The 18,522-nt window shown below is 36.8% G+C and overlaps 1 protein-coding gene across 2 annotated transcripts in view; it reads right to left on the bottom strand.

Moving 5' to 3' along the window:
• Positions 1-14,416: 14,416 nt before the first annotated feature.
• The window catches only part of CDKL3 (cyclin dependent kinase like 3), a 31,258-nt gene continuing 27,152 nt past the window's right edge, over positions 14,417-18,522 (bottom strand). The window contains exons 11-12 of one of the 2 annotated variants that reach the window (XM_043465495.1): positions 17,368-17,465; positions 14,417-14,699 (exon numbers count right to left, since the gene is read on the bottom strand). In XM_043465495.1, the coding sequence (XP_043321430.1) occupies positions 14,640-14,699; positions 17,368-17,465 (158 nt within the window). In that variant the 3' untranslated portion in view covers positions 14,417-14,639. Of the gene's footprint in view, positions 14,700-15,338; positions 15,436-17,367; positions 17,466-18,522 lie in introns of those variants that run through there. The other variant, XM_043465497.1, reaches the window with a different exon arrangement.

The following is an 18,522-nucleotide window of genomic DNA, read 5'->3' as shown; positions in this document are numbered from 1 at the left end:
ATTTGACTTGCCACCAATTAGCCAGTTAGTCTCTCATCATCCTCAAGGAATGATGCCATATCAGGGGCTCAGCATCAGTCTCTTCAGTGTAGTTTTCAGTATATAAGACTTGCACTTCTTTCACCAGGGTATTCCTAATGAACTTGTGTCCCTTGGGCCCTCCCATGGAACATTATTCTCTGGTTGTCTCCTGCTCTTATATAATACATTTATTCTATTCTCTATCTATTTCTCTCTTCCTTTCTCACTGTAAGGGCAATTCAGGCACTTCTACTTCCCTGGGTGTTGGCCATAGTTATTCCCAGACTTTTAAGAGCAAACACAGCAGTGTGCTTCCTACATCCCTTAAGGTCCTTGCTAGAGTGTTAAATCTCATGTCCTGAAGGTTTCCCCCAAGTCAGTGAACTCCTGCTTATCTAGGGATATATTCCAATCCCCTTGATCAAATACCCCAAATCTAACACCAGGGATATTTCCCTGAATCTTCCCAGTAAGCTAGCTAATTCTTGTAATTCTTTTGGTGTAAGTTAATTTACACTCCTTGCAGTTGGCGCTCTAGGAGGTGCATTTTCATGGTTGCCACACATTCTCTGATTACTGCTCAGCCAGATATTGGAGAGGAATCCATGCGGATTTCTAAGTTTCTTCTCTACATAGTTTTCCCTTCTCTAGTATTCTGCCTTACCAACTCTAGCCATCTTGACCTCCCTAAGGTTATATCCCCACCTCATAAACTCACCAAATGTGCCAGTCTCGCTGAATCACCACCTCCCTGTTCAGTGATCCAGAAATTGTAGAAAGCCTGTGTGATCACAGTGATTGTTTCAATAATTTTTCTTCTCTCAGAGATCAGAGTCCTGGGCTGCCTGTTGCCCAGAGCCCAAGACAGCTGCTTCATGTTTTCTTCTATTATCTTAGAAATTGACAGCAATAAAACAAAATCTTTGACTTGTCAGAGTTTAATACAAATTGCTACTATCACTATTTCTCTGATAGTACTAACTGTAAGGAAAGCTGGAAAAACTAGTTTTTATTTCAGGCATTCATGTGCTCAAACTGAAACCTGAGAAAAACTTCAACTAAACACTCCTAAAAGCACATGGAACTGTGAGTGTTCTGAAATTTTAAGGAAGAACTGCAACATGACATCATTAACTACCATCCCAAAATTCTTCTGACAAGCTTGGTCTGTGACATCCACATCTCATATTCTTACTGATCAGTTTTGACATCATCCATTGATTGTTCAGCAAGTCTCCAAACTACCAAGGTCATTTTGAATTTAAATCATTTGTTCCAGACCTATCAAGGTACATAATTATATGAAGGCACTGGGGGTAGGGTGTTCAGGTGCAAAGATATAAATCAAGAGGTAACTAGCATTATAAAGCAGGATGTGAAACATATAAATTTGTTTACATATATGGTATAAGCAATAAAAATGGAAGTCTATCCTTCAAGGTGTTAAATATATCAAGGTGCTTCCTATCATTGGAATGGTATCCTGTGTTCCTTCTTCCAAATGAAAGGAGATGGGTGCCACACAGCAGCAACCTGCTGAGCTACCAGTTGTAAACCCTTCCATTTATAACAACTCCACTTGGCCAAAAGACTGGAACCGGGATTCCTAATCATCACATGAGTATCTGCTCAACAGATTTCAAAACCTGACCTGGTTGACTGCCAATTCAGCTACCACTGCCTCTGCCTTTCCCACTTCACACTGACTTTTGGTGGCCACAGAACCAAGTAATGGCAACCCTATCAGCAGAGGCATATATGCCAAGAAGTCAATAAAGTCCTCTCCCTTGTATAGGTGCCTTCCAAGGCCATGAGAACAGCCCTAACAATTTCATAATTGCAAATTTGTATCGTTCTTTTCCCCAGAAGGGCCTCCAAATCTAAAAACTTCAGGCTTCATAAAACCTTCATCTCTTTATATTAACCCGTAACTCATCTACTCAGCACCCTACCACAGCCACAATTGTAACATCAACTTACCTACCCCCATAATGCACAAAGACTCTGAGAAAATCCAATGTAGGCTCAAAGGAGAAACACTAGAAACTGCAGGTCTTGACTTGGTTTTCCCAGGATAGAACAGAACTGCAATACCCCAGGTGGCTCAGTGGTAAAGAATCTGCCTGCCAATGCAGATTCCTGGGTCAGGAAGATCCCCTGGAGAAGGAAATAACAATTCATTCCAGTATTCTTGCCTGGGAAATCCCATGGACAGAGGAGCCTGGCAGGCACCAGTCCATTGGGTCTCACAAGAGTCAGACACAACTTAGAGACTAAACAATGATGCTAGTATCTCCCCTGACATGGCACAACTCTGAACAGTGCTACTGAGTCAGCAGAGACTGACTTTCTTCCTACCTTAAAAAGGTTACACAATTCTCTTTTAAAACTTGAAATGCCATGTTTATTCTTGTATTTAATGTAACATTTTATATATGAAAAGCACAGATGTATTTGTCATCTATGCCAATTTCATATCTAAACAAATGGAGAGCAAGGTACAGATCCCCCCATAAATCTCACAGATGGGACACAATAAGAGTAAGGGGCACTTATAGACCAATTTATTACCAAAGTAAATGAAGTCACGATAAACTCAGACAACTTGCTCAAAAGAACTACGATTAAAGACCATCATTCTAGGAAATTCCCTGGCAGTCTAGTGGTTAGGACTTGGTACTCTCACTGCTGTGTGTATGTGCTCAGTCACTAAGCTGTGTCTGCCTCTCTGTGACCCCACTGACTGTAGCCTGCCTGGGTTCAATCCCTGGTTGGGGAACTGAGATCCACCCAACCGAGGGTACAGCCAACAAACAAAACCATAATTCTGCATCTTTGAAGAAGACAACTAAATTTCATCAGTATAGTATAAACTCAATATGCCCTGTGTGTATTAAACCTTATCTTAGTAAGTCCTCACAATATCTCTATGATTTAAGCTTTTCTTGTCTCCATTTTCCAACTGAGGAAAACTGAGGCAACAAAATACCACACACACACTCTGCAGTAAAGAAGTGTGTAAAAGTCCTGATTCTGTTTTGGGCAATCGGATGATAATCTGGACTCTACTATACTATATGGCTCTTAATAAAAATTGAATATTCATTCAACAAATATGTTTTTAAATGTTTAATTGGAGGGTAATGGCTTTACAGTGTTGTGCTGGTTTCTGCTGTATCACAACGTGAATCAGCTACAAACATACACATATCCCCTTCTCTCTTGAGATTTCCTCCCACCTGCCGCCTCTCCCCTCTCCCGGTCTCACCCCTCCAGGTCCTCACAGAGCACCAGCTTGAGCTTCCTGTGTTAGACAGCAGCCTCCCACTAGCTCTCTGTTTTACACATGGTAATGTATACATTTCAGTGCCACTCTCTCAATTCATCCCACCCTCTCATTCCCCTGCTGTGTCCACCAGTCCATTCTCTACGTCTGTGTCTCTATTCTGGCCCTGCAAATAGGTTTACTAGTACCATTTTCCTAGATTTCACATATATGCATTAACATACAATCTTTGTTTTTCTCTTTCTGACTTACTCCACTCTATATAGGCTCGAGGTTCATCCACCTCACTACAACTGACTAAAAATTCATTTCTTTTTATGGCTGAGTAATATTCCATTTGTATATGTACCACAACTTCTTTATCCACTTATCTGTCAATGGACATCTAGGTTGCTTTCATATCCTGGCTATCGTAAATATTGCTGCAATGAACACTGGGTACATGTGTCTTTTGAATTATGGTTTTCTCAGGTATATGCCAAATAATGAGATTTCTGGGTCACATGGTAGTTTTATTCCTAGGTTTTTAAGTAATCTCCATACTGTTCTCCACAGTGACTGTATCAACTTACATTCCTAGCAACAGTGCAGGAGGATTCCCTTTTCTCCACATCCTCTCCAGCATTTATTGTTTGTAGGTTTTTTGATAATGGCGATTCTGACCACGGTGAGGTGATAACTCATTGTAGTTTCAATTTGATTATTTTTCTAACAATGAGCGATGTTGGGCATCTTTTCATGTGTTTTTTGGCCATTTGTATTTCTTCTTTGGAGAAATGTCTGTTTAGGTCTTCTGTCCATTTTTTGATTGGGTTGTTTGTTTTTCTGATATTGAGGTGCATGAGCAGATTGTATATTTCGGAGATTAATCTTTTCAATATTTTTAAAAAGAGAAAAGCCCCAGGAGTTCATAGATATAGTTTCAGTAAATATTCTGATACCACTAGATATTGTTTGAAGGACAGTAATTAAAGGAACCCATTTTCCAACTTCAAATCTATCGAACAACAAATCAAGGGAGACTACTGGTGGCAGAGTTTTTTTAAGGTTGATGCTGGGAAAGATTGAGGGCAGGAGGAGACAGGAACAACAGAGGATGAGATGGTTGGATGGCATCACCGACTCAATGGACATGAGTTTGAGTAAGCTCCAGGAGATGGTGAAGGACAGGGAAGTCTGGTGTGCTACAGTCCATGGGGTTGAAAAGAGTCGGGTATGACTTAGTGACTGAACAACAACAAAGGTTTTTCATGAGGCATCAGATGCTTTAAACAGTTTAATAATACTGATAAATGTACTATTAGTAACTACAAAAAAATTACTCAGAGACATCCAAGAGAAGCTGCCTAAAATGTATATAAATAATCAGGCTTGATCTGAAAGGTCTTAAGACTTTGGAGTCATTCATCTGAGAAAACTCAAATCCTAGCATGCATTGTTTCTTGCATATCTCATCCTAGGGAGCAAAAACCACTGATTTAAGAGCAAAAAGCACTGCCTCTTTAGGACCCCATCTTCATACACTAGGTTCAGTCCAACACGGAGCTGAATGACTTGTCCTGTTAGACCAGGGTAGACAAGAGCTCCTGGTCCTGAAAATGATGGCTATTGAGCTCCCTCTGGAGGAGGTTAGGACTAACTGACTTGAAAGAGAACTTTGGAATCATCTTTATTCTTTGGCAAACCAGGCAAAAGACTACGTAATAGCCACTGGATGCCTGTAGTCTCTATACTGCTATCCATTAAATAAAACATCAGTTTAAAGAGCAAGAATCTTAACCCAAAGTTAGTCTGAAAATCAATCTGAGGGACTTCCCTGGTGGATGGGAATCCACTCTCCAATGCAGGGGACACAGGTTTGATCCCTGGTTGAGGAACTAAGGTCCCATATGCTGTAGGGCAACTAAACCTGCATGCCACAACTAGAGAGCCTGTGGGCTCCAAAGAAGAGCTGATACAGCCAAATAAATAAATAAATATTTAAAAATAAAAGAAAGTAAATCTGAAGCAAAATTTTTTTTACTTATCTCTTTATGTTATGCATTTTGTTTATACTTTCAATACCATCCAATTAAGCAAATAAATCACTTTGCTTGTTCTAAGCCAAGAATTACTTGAGAGACCTGCATAACACTGAGACAGTACTCACACAATTTCTCACTCTATGGCAAGCACTAAGTATATTAATTTAGGTCTCCTGATACATAGTTACTAAAGAAACAAAAATGTGGTCACTTTAGGTGGAAAATCTAAAATTCTGACCCATATACTGTAACTCATATGCATAATTCTGAACCATATACTGTAGAGCATTATTTCTTTTTACCCTTTCACCTGTCTTATCTGAATTTCCTTGTCTCTAAATTTCGAGAAACAATTTTTCTTACTTATCTGAGATTCCTCTGAATTCTGTTCCTAAAAAGCATCCTTCAAGTTTTATCTCTAAAAGTACCTAAGTTTCAATTCCTCCATTAAAATGCTAACAAGCTGGAAGTTTACCTCATCTCCTTCACCTTTAACCTCCATGCTGAATGACTGCTACTCATTCAGCTACTTGACAACGAATAATAACATGATATAGAGAGCCATTCTACCACATCAATAAAATTATCTCATAGTTTATTCTTTGGTTTTTTCAAGTGATTACTATGTAGGTGTTTAATAAATTCATTAATTCATTAATTCACAAGAAAACGTTATTGAGTGTCAATATATGCTAGGCACTATTCTATGCTGGGGAATATAGCAACAAACAAAACATTAATTTCCCTGTTCTCATGTAGTTCATAGTTTATTGGAGGGAGACCATTAATAAATAAAGTTTGTCAGATAGGGAATGATATATAAAGAAGTCAAGCAGGAAATGGGAATGAGAATGGGGAAAGTTGTCATCGTAAGTAACCTGATAGAGAAAGCATCATATATGAGTAAAAGCCAGTAAGGAGGTTGTTCTGAACAACAGGAAGGAGTTAAAGGACGGACTCTTGCAGTTACCTGAGGAAAGATATTTCTCATCAGAGGAAACAGCAAGAACAAAGGTTCTGAGGCAGAAGCACAGCCAGGAACAGCAAGGAAGCCAGTGGGCCTGGAACAGAATGAGTAATAGGAAGAGGAATAGCATCAAAGAGAAGGTAGAGGCAGGCTGTGTAGGGTCCTGGAGGTTGTTGTAATGTCTGCAGCTTTTACTCTGAGTTGATAAGAAACTGAAGGTGGAACAGTGTTAAAGCGGGAAGATCAGGTACCAGAAGACTAGTACAAAATCCAGGCAAGAAATGTTGTAAGTAACAGCAGAGGGAGGAGAGCAGTCACTTCTTAGAAATACTTTAAAGGTAGAGCTGAAAGCATAGGTTACAGATATAGAGATGAAGAGAGAAGTCAAGGATTACTCCAAGATTTTTCTCCTGAGCAACTGGAAGAAACAGAGTTGCCCTTAACCAAAATGAAGAAACATGGAGGAGCAGGTAAGAGGAACACAAGAGTGGGGAAGAGATCAGGACCTTAATTTGGGCCATAAGATATCTATTATATGCTTTAGTAGAACTACTGAATGGACAATTGGAAATCTGAATCTGGAGTTAAGAAGTCGAGTCCAGTCTAGAAAGAGAGAATTAAGAGTCATCAATATTTAAGTGATATTTAAGGCCATGCACCTAGATAAGCTCACCTAGGGAGTGTAGAGAGAAGAGAGATCTAAGAACAGAGACCAAATGCTTGTTGATTACTTGAACTACATAACTATTATATCTCTTGCTTTCCCTTTGCTTACAGGACTCATTAAGTTATTAATAGAAACCAATGAGATTCAAATAAGTTCATAGTGATTATCTATTGTCCAACTCCTTGGGCAGAGTTGATGCAGAGGGATGCAGGCATGGAATAGAAATAAATTAAACACAGAAATCAATACTGTATCTTCTCTGAGCTCCATCTAATGTCATCATTTTCTAGCCACCATGAGACATTTTCAGTTTTTTTTTTTTTTCAGTTTTGATGGAAGCAACCCATTACCTCAACCAATTGCTTTTTAACAAATATTTACAAGTTAGATTCATACATGGAAAATGAAAATAGGCCAGAAATACAACTCAAAGACACTTGTCTGACTAACATCTTTTGACAAGTATTATCAATCAATAGACTATCCATCCTACCTAACTATATCCACTGCTGAAGTTCCATTGGCAAACCTCATACTTCAAACTTCCATATTATTGACAAAGAAATCACAGAATAAATGAGGGTTTCAATAACTGAATAAGAACAACAAAAAGAACAGGCAAGCTGTTACAAATTCCTATCCACATATCCACATCCTTAGGGATAGTCTTAAACTAAAAGAGCACACAATCAATCAGGGACATTTTATATAAGACAGAGCTAGAAATTTTGGTAATGACTCTAAAGGTTATTCCTTATTCACAACTTTGACTAGATCTTCACTGTCAGAATTTAAATTTCTAGTTCCAGGCATCATTGACTAATAGGTATTGGCATTACCTTAAACAATGATAAAACTGGAAAAAATAAATAAAACAACTGTTTTCACACAATGGACAGCAGAATAAGGTCAATTTCATCAGAAATATAATAGCCCTAAATACACATGCATCTAGTAACAAAGCTTAACATGCAGAAGCCAACCACAACTAGAACTGAAAGGAGAAACAGACAAATCTATCATTACAGTTGAAGATTTTAATAAGCCTCCCTTAGCAATTAATAAACTAGCAGACTGAAGATTAGTAAAGATACCTAAATACCTCATTAGCATAAACTCAGGTATGGGTGAAAGGGGTTTATTATGAATAACAAAAGATGCTCCTCTCCTCCTCAGTCAGGAAATTATAAATGTTTTGGGAGCTCTGTGTCAGGAAAAGGAGACAAAGACCTAAAATTTGTATTTTTTACTATATCACAATATCACAAAGAGCAAATTAAGCCCAAAAGAAGAGCATAAATCAATAAAATAAGAAACAAACAATAGAAATAAAACCAAAAGTTGGTTCTTCAAAAAAAAATTAGGAAAGTTGATAAACCTCTAGGTAGACTTACTGAAAAAATCCCCCACGAATTACCAATACAAGAAATGATAAGTGGGATATCATTTCTTAAATGATAACAAGGGAAAATGGTAAGCAATGTTATGCCAATAAAAATCAACAAATTTCATGGAATAGATAAATTCCTTGAAAGAGGCAAATTACCAAAACTGACACAGGAGAAATAGCAAATCTAGATAGCTCCATATGTATTAAATAAATTTAAGGAAATTGAATTTGCATATTAAAATCTTTCCACAAAGGAAACTTTAGGCCTTGCTGGCCTCACTGGTGATTTCTAACAAATATTTAAGGAGAAAGTAAAATAGATCTTGCACAGATTCTTTCAGGAAAGAGGAGGGAAAACTTTCCAACTCATTTATGAAGCACTGTAACACTGATATCAAAGGCAGGCAAAGATAACACAAGAAAAAGAAATGGACTGGGGCGGGGGGCAAAAAAGAAAAAAGAAAAAAAAAAAGAAATGGACTAAAATCCTTCATTAATGTAGATGCCAATATCTTAATAAAATATCAACAAATTGAATTCAATACAATACATAAAAAGGATCAAGTGGATTTTAACCATAGGAATGTGGGTTGATTTAGCATTAAAACATCAATTAATATAATTCATACTAACAGAAATAAGGAGGAAAAATCATAAATCATCTCAGAAGATACAAGAAAAGCATTTAACAAAATTTAATACCTGCTCATGGTAAGGACACTCAACAAACAGAAACAGAAGGAACCTTCTTCAATCTAATAAAAGTTATCTACATAAAACTTAAAATTAACATCATACTTAATGGGAAAGGCTGAATGTTTTCTCTCTGGTATAGGAAAAAAGGCAAGAATGTCCACTCTCACCACTTCTGTGCAGCACTGTCACACATCATAGAAACACTGGAAAGGAAGAAGTAAAACTATCTTTATCTACAGATGTTATAATTGCTTATATAGGAAATCCTAAGGAATAGACAAAAAAAAAAAAGAGAAGAAGAAGGAAGGAAGGAATGAAGAAAACCTATTAGAATAAGTTGAATTTAATTTAGCAAGGTCTCAAAACACAAGATCAATATAGAAAGACAAATTGTACCTCTGTACTACTAGTAACAACCAACTAAAAGATATTTTTTAAAATACCATTTATAATTGCATCAAACCCCAAAACACAATGGAGTAAATTTTAATGAATGATGTATAAGACTGCTACAAAATACTACAGAAAAAGTTTAAAGAGCTAAATAAATGTAGTGCTTATAGCATGCTTATGGATTGGAAGATTCAGTGTTTCTAAAATATCTATTCTCCTCAAATTGATGTATAGATTTTAACACTGCTGCTGCTGCTGCTACTAACTTTAATACAATCCCAGTCAAAATCCCAGCAGGCATTTTTGTAGAAATTGAAGAAAAAAAAAAGACAGTCCTTTAAGGATCAAACATCTACTTCTGCTTCACTGACTATGCTAAAGCCTTTGTTTAGATCACAATAAATTATGGGTAATTCTTAAAAGAGATGAAAGTACCAGACCATCTTACCTGTCTCCTGAGAAACTTGTATGTGGGACAAGAAGCAATAGTTTGACACGGAACAACTGACTGGTTCAAAATTGGGAAAGGAGTACGACAGGCTGTATATTGTCACCCTGTTTATTTAATTCATATGCAGAGTACATCATGCGAAATGCTGGGTTGGATGAATCACAAGCTGGAGTCAGGATTGCCAGGAGAAATATCAACAATCTCAGACATGAAAATGATATCACTCTTAATGGCAGAAAGTGAAGAGGAACTAAAGAGCCTCTGATGAAGGTGAAAGGGGAGAGTGAAAAATCTGGCTTGAAACTCAACATTCAAAAAACTAAGATCATGGTATCTGGTCCCACTTCATGGCAGATAGATGGGAAAAATGGAAGCAGTGACAGATTTTATTTTGGATTGGAAGATTTTATTTATTTGGATTTTGGACTGGACTCCAAAATCACTGTGGATGGTGACTACAGCCAGGGAATTAAAAGATGCTTTCTCCTTGGAAGGAAACCTATGACAACCCTAGATAGTGTATTAAAAAACAGAGACATCACTTTGCTGACAAAAGTCTGTATAGTCAAAGCTATGGTTTTTCCAGTAGTCCTGCACAGATGTTAAAGTTGGATCATAAAGAAGGCTGAGTGCCAAAGAATTGATGCTTTTGAATTGCGGTGCTGGAGAAGACTCTTGAAAGAACTCTGGACTGCAAAGAGATCAAACCAGTTAATCATAATGGAATCAACCCTGAATATTCACTGGAAGGTCTGTTGCTGAAGCTGAAGTTCCAACATTTGGCCACCTGATGCACAGAGCCAACTCATTGGAAAAGACCCTGATGCTGGGAAAGACTGAAGGCAAAAGAAGAAAGGGGCAGCAGAGGATGGGACAATGACTCAATGGACATGAATCTGAGCAAACTCCAGGAGATAGTGGAGGACAGAGGAGCCTGGCATGCTACTGTCCATGAGGTTGCAAAGAGTTGGCCATGACTTAGCGACTGAACAACAAATAGGCAATGGGCAGACTTATATTTATTGAATCTACCACAGGAATAATTCTTAATTTCCCTGGAGGAGATTAGTTACTAAAGTTAATAGGGAGTCTGTTAGAAAGATACACACACACACACACATTAATCTCAGCTGTTAATTTTTTTAATCATTTAAAAAAGATATTTATTTATTTGGTTGTGCCAGGTCTTAGTTGTGGCACATGGGATCATTAATTGCACATGTAGAATTTTTAGTTGCCAACATGTGGGATCTAGACAGAATGATCTCTGTTTGTTTCCAAGGCAAACCATTCAATATCACAGTAATCCAAGTCTATGTCCCAACCTGTAATGCTGAAGAAGTTGAAGTTGAACAGTTTTATGAAGACCTATAAGACCTTCTAGAACTAACACCCAAAAAAGATATCCTTTTCATTATAGTGGACTGGAATGCAAAGTAGGAAGTCAAGAGATACCTGGAGTAACAGGCAAATTTGGCTTTGGAGTACAGAATGAAGCAGGGCAAAGGCTAATAGAGTTCTGCCAAGAAAACACACTGGTCATAGCAAACACCCTCCTCCAACAACACAAGAGAAGACCCTACACATGGACATCACCAGATAGTCAATACCGAAATCAGATTGATTATATTCTTTGCAGCCAAAGATAGAGAAGCTCTATACAGTCAGCAAAATCAAGAACAGGAGCTGACTGTGGCCAGATCATGAACTCCTTATTGCCAAATTCAGACTTAAATTGAGGAAAGCAGGGAAAACCACTAGACCATTCAGGTATGACCTAAGTCAAATCCCTTACGATTATATAGTAGAAGTGACAAATAGATTCAAGGGATTAGATCTGATAGAGTGCCTGAAGAAGTATGGATGGAGGTTTGTGACATTGTACAGGAGGCAGTGATCAAGACCATCCCCAAGAAAAAGAAATGCAAAAAGGCAAAATGGTTGTAGAGGAGGCCTTACGAATAGCTGATGCCTTTGCAAAAGGCAAAGGAGAAAAGGAAAGATATACCCATTTGAATGCAGAGTTCCGAAGAATAGCAAGGAGAGATAAGAAAGTCTTCCTCCATGATCAATGCAAAGAAATAGAGGAAAACAATAGAATGGGAAAGACTAGAGATCTCTTCAAGAAAATTAGAGATACCAAGGGAACATTTCATGCAAAGATGGGCACAACAAAGGACAGAAATGGTATGGACCTAACAGAAGCAAAAGATATTAAGAAGAGGTGGCAAGAATACACAGAAGAACTATACAAAAAAGATCTTCATGACCCAGATAACCACGATGGTGTGATCACTCATCTAGAGCCAGACATCCTGGAATGTGAAGTCAAGTGGGCCTTAGGAAGCATCACTATGAACAAAGCTAGTGGACGTGATGGAATTCTAGTTGAGCTATTTCAAATCCAGAAGATGATGCTGTGAAAGTGTTGCACTCAGTATGCCAGCAAATTCGGAAAACTCAGCTGTGGCCATAGGACTGGAAAAGGTCAGTTTTCATTCCAATCCCAAAGAAAGGCAATGCCAAAGAATGCTCATGCTACCGAACAATTGCTCTCATCTCACACGCTAGTAAAGTAATGCTCAAAATTCTCCCAGTGAGGCTTCAACAGTTTGTGAACAGAGAACTTCCAGATGTTCAAGCTGGATTTAGAAAAAGGAGAGGAACCAGAGATCAAATTGTCAACATCCGTTGGATCATTGAAAAAGCAAGAGAGTTCCAGAAAAACATCTACTTCCGCTCTATTGACTATGCCAAAGCATTTGACTGTGTGAATCACAACAAACTGTGGAAAATTCTTAAAAAGATGGGAATACCAGATCACCTGACCTGCCTCCTGAGAAATCTGTACTCAGGTCAAGAAGCAAGTTAGAACTGGACATGGAAAAAGAAAAAAAGAACTGGACATGGAACAACAGAATGGTTCCAAATTGGGTAAGGAGTACGTCAAGGCTGTACACTGTCACCCTGCTTATTTATCTTATATGCAGAGTACATCATGAGAAATGCTGGACTGGATGAAGCATAAGCTGGAATCAAGACTGCCAGGAGAATTTTCAATAACATCAGATATGTTGATGACACCACACTTATGGCAGAAAGCGAAGAACTAAAGAATCTCTTGATGAAAGTGAAACAGGAGAGTGGAAAAGTTGGCTTGAAACTCAACATTCAGAAAACTAAGATCATGGCATCTGGTCCCATCACTTCACGGCAAATAGATAGGGAAACAGTGGAAACAGTGACAGACTTAATTTTTGGGGGTTCCAAAATCACTGCAAATGGTGATTGCAGCCATGAAATTAAAAGACGCTTGCTCCTTGGAAGAAAACTTATGACCAACCTAGACAGCATATTAAAAAGCAGAGACATTGCTTTGCCAACAAAGGTCCATCTAGTCAAAGCTATGGTTTTTTCAGTAGTCATGTATGGATGTGAGAGGTGGACTATAAAGAAAGTTGAACACCAAGGAATTGATGCTTTTGAACTGTGGTGCTGGAGAAGACTCTTGAGAGTCCCTTGGACTGCAAGGAGATCCAACCAGTCCATCCTAAAGGAGATCAGTCCTGGGTGTTCATTGGAAGGACTGATGCTGAAGCTGAAATTCCAATACTTTTTGGCCTCCTGATGCAAAGGGCTGACTCATTGGAAAAGACCCTGATGCTGGGAAAGATTTAAGGTGGGAGGAGAAGGGGATGACAGAGGATGAGATGGTTGGATGGCATCACTGACTCAGTGGACATGAGTTTGAGTAAACTCTGGGAGTTGGTGATGGACAAGGAGGTCTGGCATGCCGCAGTCCGAGGGGTCACACAAAGAGTCGGACATGACTGAGCGACTGAACTGAACTGAACTGAACTGGGATCTAGTTCCTCAAACAGGGGTCAAACCTGGGCCCCCTGAATTGGGAGCATGGAGTCTTAGCCACTGGACCACCAGAGAACTCACTGCGAATTTTAATCAACCATTTAATAAGTCAAAAAGAGATCACAATATCATAATAAAGAAATTATGTTTTCCTTTGTTTTTCTAGTCTATTTGGTAAATACAAATCAGGCAGAGTCTTGGTAAAATACCAAACAATCTCATTTTGCTTTTTGAATAATATGACAACCAAGAATTTTGGTAGTGTTTCTCTTCTGGGTCATACATAAATAGAAAAAGTTTGTACTACATAAAAGGCACTATCAGATTGAACTAGGAAACTGAAAGAGTGCTGGCAGTTGTTTAAAGGAATAAAAAAAATTAACATTTAATACCATATAATTTTGATACTTTGTAAATATTATAAATGCTTTTATAGCTAACTAACAACATATTTTTAATCATGTAATGGACTACTTTTTTTAAAATGTCAGACATTTCATTAAGAACTCACTTCAGGAAGCTAGAGCATTCTAGAAAAAAACTGACACTTAGATTATATGACTAGCAGAGGGCAGAGGTCAGTAGAAACACAGTATGAGTCATGTGACAGGATGTGTTACCTACTCAGTAATCATGGCAAGTAAAAAAGCACATAGAGGGGAGATGACTTTATAACTCCAAATCAAAACATCACATCAACAGAATTTTTAGAAGAAAGAAAGAAGAAAACTATGAATGGTTTGCTAACAAAACAAAGTTGGATGATGCTACTGTGGATTAACTGCTGTTGTAACAGCTCATGTTACGTTTCTGTTGTATATAAAATTAAAGAGAAGACTTGCCAATTTGTATTTTTTAAGATTTAAAAGAAAAGACACTACCAGAAAAAAAGTCTGTTCCTCTTCAAATTCTTCCCCTTACAATGTCCATCTCCATTCTAAAATCAGAAACCAAGCCAACAACCAGGGATAAGAATATAAATACATATTGCCAAAACTTTGATTATATTAATGTTAAATTATACAGAACAATATATTCTATATAAACTACTAAATGATAAACATGCTGGTCAAGCCAAAAGATTTCCTTCAATACTTGGCTCAATTTCCATCGTTTTAAACATGTTTCATGATATGTTTAATTAAGTACTGCTCCAGAATGTCCAGTATAAAACCAAACCCATGTTTCATGCTTATCAAGTATGCTTGCTTGTTCAGAATGTCTGGTGCTCCCAGACATTGGAATCTCACATTACTACACATTTAGAAATCTTTCTATCTATAAAGTTCTGAACCAAAGCTAAGAATGACCAATAATCAAACATGACTGAGATAACAGGTCATCAAATAAAATTATATGACCAAACATAAGCTGTAGTTTTATTAGGATGTACCAGTCAGGCAGTTTTTATAAATTAATGTTGAAATTAAGAAAACATGAAAAATTTATAGATTTATAAAAACAAATTTAGATGAGTTTACATGTAACTACACAGGATTTACGATCTATCTGTAGAATTCTCTAGTCAACATTTTTGTGTATGTAATATTAATAAAAAGGATTTTTTTAACCATACAGTGTGATTCTGGGGTTCCCTGAATTTTCAGCTGCTGCATTTTCTACTCTACATCTGGCAGGTTCTTCTTCCTTTCAGTTTGTGCATTTCCTGTGTTCTAAAAAGTAAATAGAAACAGGACCTTAATTGAGGAAACCGTGAGTCTTTGGCTAAGGAAATACAGCCACAGATAAGTACTTGTACTTTGCACCTGGGGGCTATTTTATAAGGCACAGGGAGACTATTTAGCAAAGGAGTCCTTATTATCATCGTAAGACAAAACTGAAGGAGGCTTTTCTGTGGACTCTTGTTTCTTGCCTAACTCACTCAGCAGTAATTGGAATTTCTCTCTAGGTCATAGAATCTATTGAATACATGTCTACACTATTAACTGGGAAGTGCCTGGATGTGATTTAGTAAGCCAGAAACAAATCTGTGAATAGAACAAATAAGCTGCCATTCCCTGTCTTAAGTTTTTAAACATATATCATATTCTCTCATGCTCTACATTAACAACCTATCAACTTGAAATTTAGGACATTTTCTTAATTCTAACATTAATTTACTAAAAGCATTTGAACCAGCCTCAGCCTCGTATGTAATTTCTGTCACTTCTCAGAACTGCATTTGAATGATTAGTGTTGGATTGGTTTTTTCCTTACCATCTTATGGAAAACCCCAAACTTTTTGGCCATTCCGATACATATAAACTACAATTATCATTGATGACTTCTGGATATTTCTAATAACTACAACTGTTTCACTGTTACTCTTAAAAAGATCATCTTTTTCAGGAGTTCTACATCATATGCACAAAAAGGGATTTTCCCTTCCTATTATGTATTTTTAAAACATCAAAACTATCTTAAGAGTTCCTTTCTTCCTGAATTAAAATGTAATTTTAGTTCTGAGGGCTTTCACAGTACAGTAGGACAAAACACATGTAGCACATTACTAGTCTGCCCAAACTCAAGACCCTTAACTCATCTAATTATTCAAAAAATGTGCAAATGGTGTGCTGTTCAACATTCTGTGACATCAGTAAATCACCCAGATTTAAAAGTTTGAAGTTATCTTATTCTTTTTTATAACAAACTAAAAGATGACCATTAATGCCTTCCTTGTTCTATCTAGAAAATATTTCTTCTCTGCAAAACTGATTGTGGAGTTGTCAACAAGTTCAAGGCCAGGAATAAGACATAAATGTCACTGTGAAAATATATCTAACAGTGTCTGATAAATTCTTACCTGAATGTTTTAGAAATTAATAGACTTAGTTAAAAATACCTTCTTACATAGTTTCAGATGATGGTTTCTATTTTTATAAGTTCCTCAAATTTCCTTAATAAGTATGTGCTAATTTTATCACAAATAAAAATGTAGTCAATTTTATTTAGAAAATAAGAAACCTAGATAACAAAGTTGATGACCTCACAGGTGTACAGGATAGAAGGCTGTTAACATAATTTAATTCAGTGAATGCTCAGCACAATCCCTTTCCCTTAAAAGAATACCTTTAAAGAGTATTAATTTATAATAGATATTGATGGCTTCAAGATCCCCAAATAAAATTCAAGATTATCTGATACTTAGCTGAGAGCATATCTTTGTGAAAATAGGACAGTAGTTAGAAAGCAGAGATGGGGGAATAAATTGGAGGAAAAAATAGGAAGAAAAAGGCTAAAGACAAAATATACATGTTCTTGTGGCCAGGATAATCATATGTTTATACCACTATTCCTTTCCTCTGGAGTGGTTTACCTACCACCAAGTAGTATACATAACACACATACTATTTTCTCTGGGTAGCTTATATTCAATCACTCAACATTCAAATGAAGGTTCAAATTTACTACCTTCAAAAATAAAACCTTTTAAAAAACCTTTATAATTGATTATTCTAGGAAAATATAGTTCTGTTTCTAGATGTCAAAGATTAGAGAATTTTGAAATTTTATCTAACTTTCCAACAGTAATAACTAAAATTATATACTAAGTCAAGTATTCTAAACATCATTACTTAGTAAAAGCTATCAGTAAAAAGTTTTACCTCTTGTTTTTCTTGATATTGATCTGCATTAAGTAAAGTTGGTATTTTAGATGAATCTGCTCTCTTTGATTCCCTCTTCAACACTTTAATCTGTTTCACTTTTGCAAAAATATATATGAGAACTTGTTACTCTTACCTTGAAATTTTACTTTCCTTTTCAAGAGTTTCAAATGGAAATTCTGATATCCACTAAAGTCAGTTTCTCAGTTTATTATAAAGGAGCTAAACAAATCATGAGCTGTAATGGTGTAAAATATCAGTCACAGATGGTTTGTTATATAATTTTACAAATAGCCTACCAGTCTGTCTTCTAAATAAAGAAGACATTTACTTTTAAAATTCTGAGTATTACTGTTAAGTGGATCAGATAATTCCTCTTGAGCTATGCAAGTACTATTTTCTTGCTATTATATTGTCTTTTCACAAGGTGTCACTGTTCTTCAAAGAAATGACTACAAAAAAATGAGTTTCATTTTATGAGCTCAATACATGTTATAAAATCTAAATCGACTAAATCCTTGAATGCATGAAGCACACATACATCATTCCTGCTATTATATGGGCAAGTTATCACAGAAAAACAAAGGAAATTGCAATTACCCTAGGTCATATACTAAACCAAAAACATCTTCCTCAAAGACTATTCTAACATTTCAACAAAATTGAGCTAATAAAATTTTTACTTTTTAAAATTTTCTTAACCCTTCTTTAAAATTATCTCCTTTAAGTCTTACCCTTTATTTGACTATGGAAAAAAATTGTTTTCATCAGCTGAAAATATTTTGCCTAGCAATATACTCCATTCTGGGGCTTCCCAGGTGGCACTAGTGGTAAAGAACCTGTCTGCCAGTGCAGGAGATGTAAGAGATTTTGGTTTGATCCCTGGATCAGGAAGATCCCCTGGAGAAGGGCATGGAAACTCACTCCAGTATTCTTGCCTGGAGAACCCCATGGAGCCTGGAGGGCTACAGTCCATAGCGTCACACGGAGTCGGACACGACTGAAGGGACTGATCATGCACACACACACACACACACACACACACACACACACACACACTTCTTTCTACCTAAATCATATTATAAATGTAAGTTATATTACCAAAAAAGGTTTTTTAAAATATTCTATCTGGAGATTTGTAAAACTATGCAACAA

Source organism: Cervus canadensis, chromosome 4, assembly GCF_019320065.1.
Source record: "Cervus canadensis isolate Bull #8, Minnesota chromosome 4, ASM1932006v1, whole genome shotgun sequence".
Lineage (NCBI taxonomy): Eukaryota > Metazoa > Chordata > Mammalia > Artiodactyla > Cervidae > Cervus > Cervus canadensis.
Note: the sequence above shows the minus strand (reverse complement) of the source record. Positions and strands in the feature narration are given on the sequence as shown.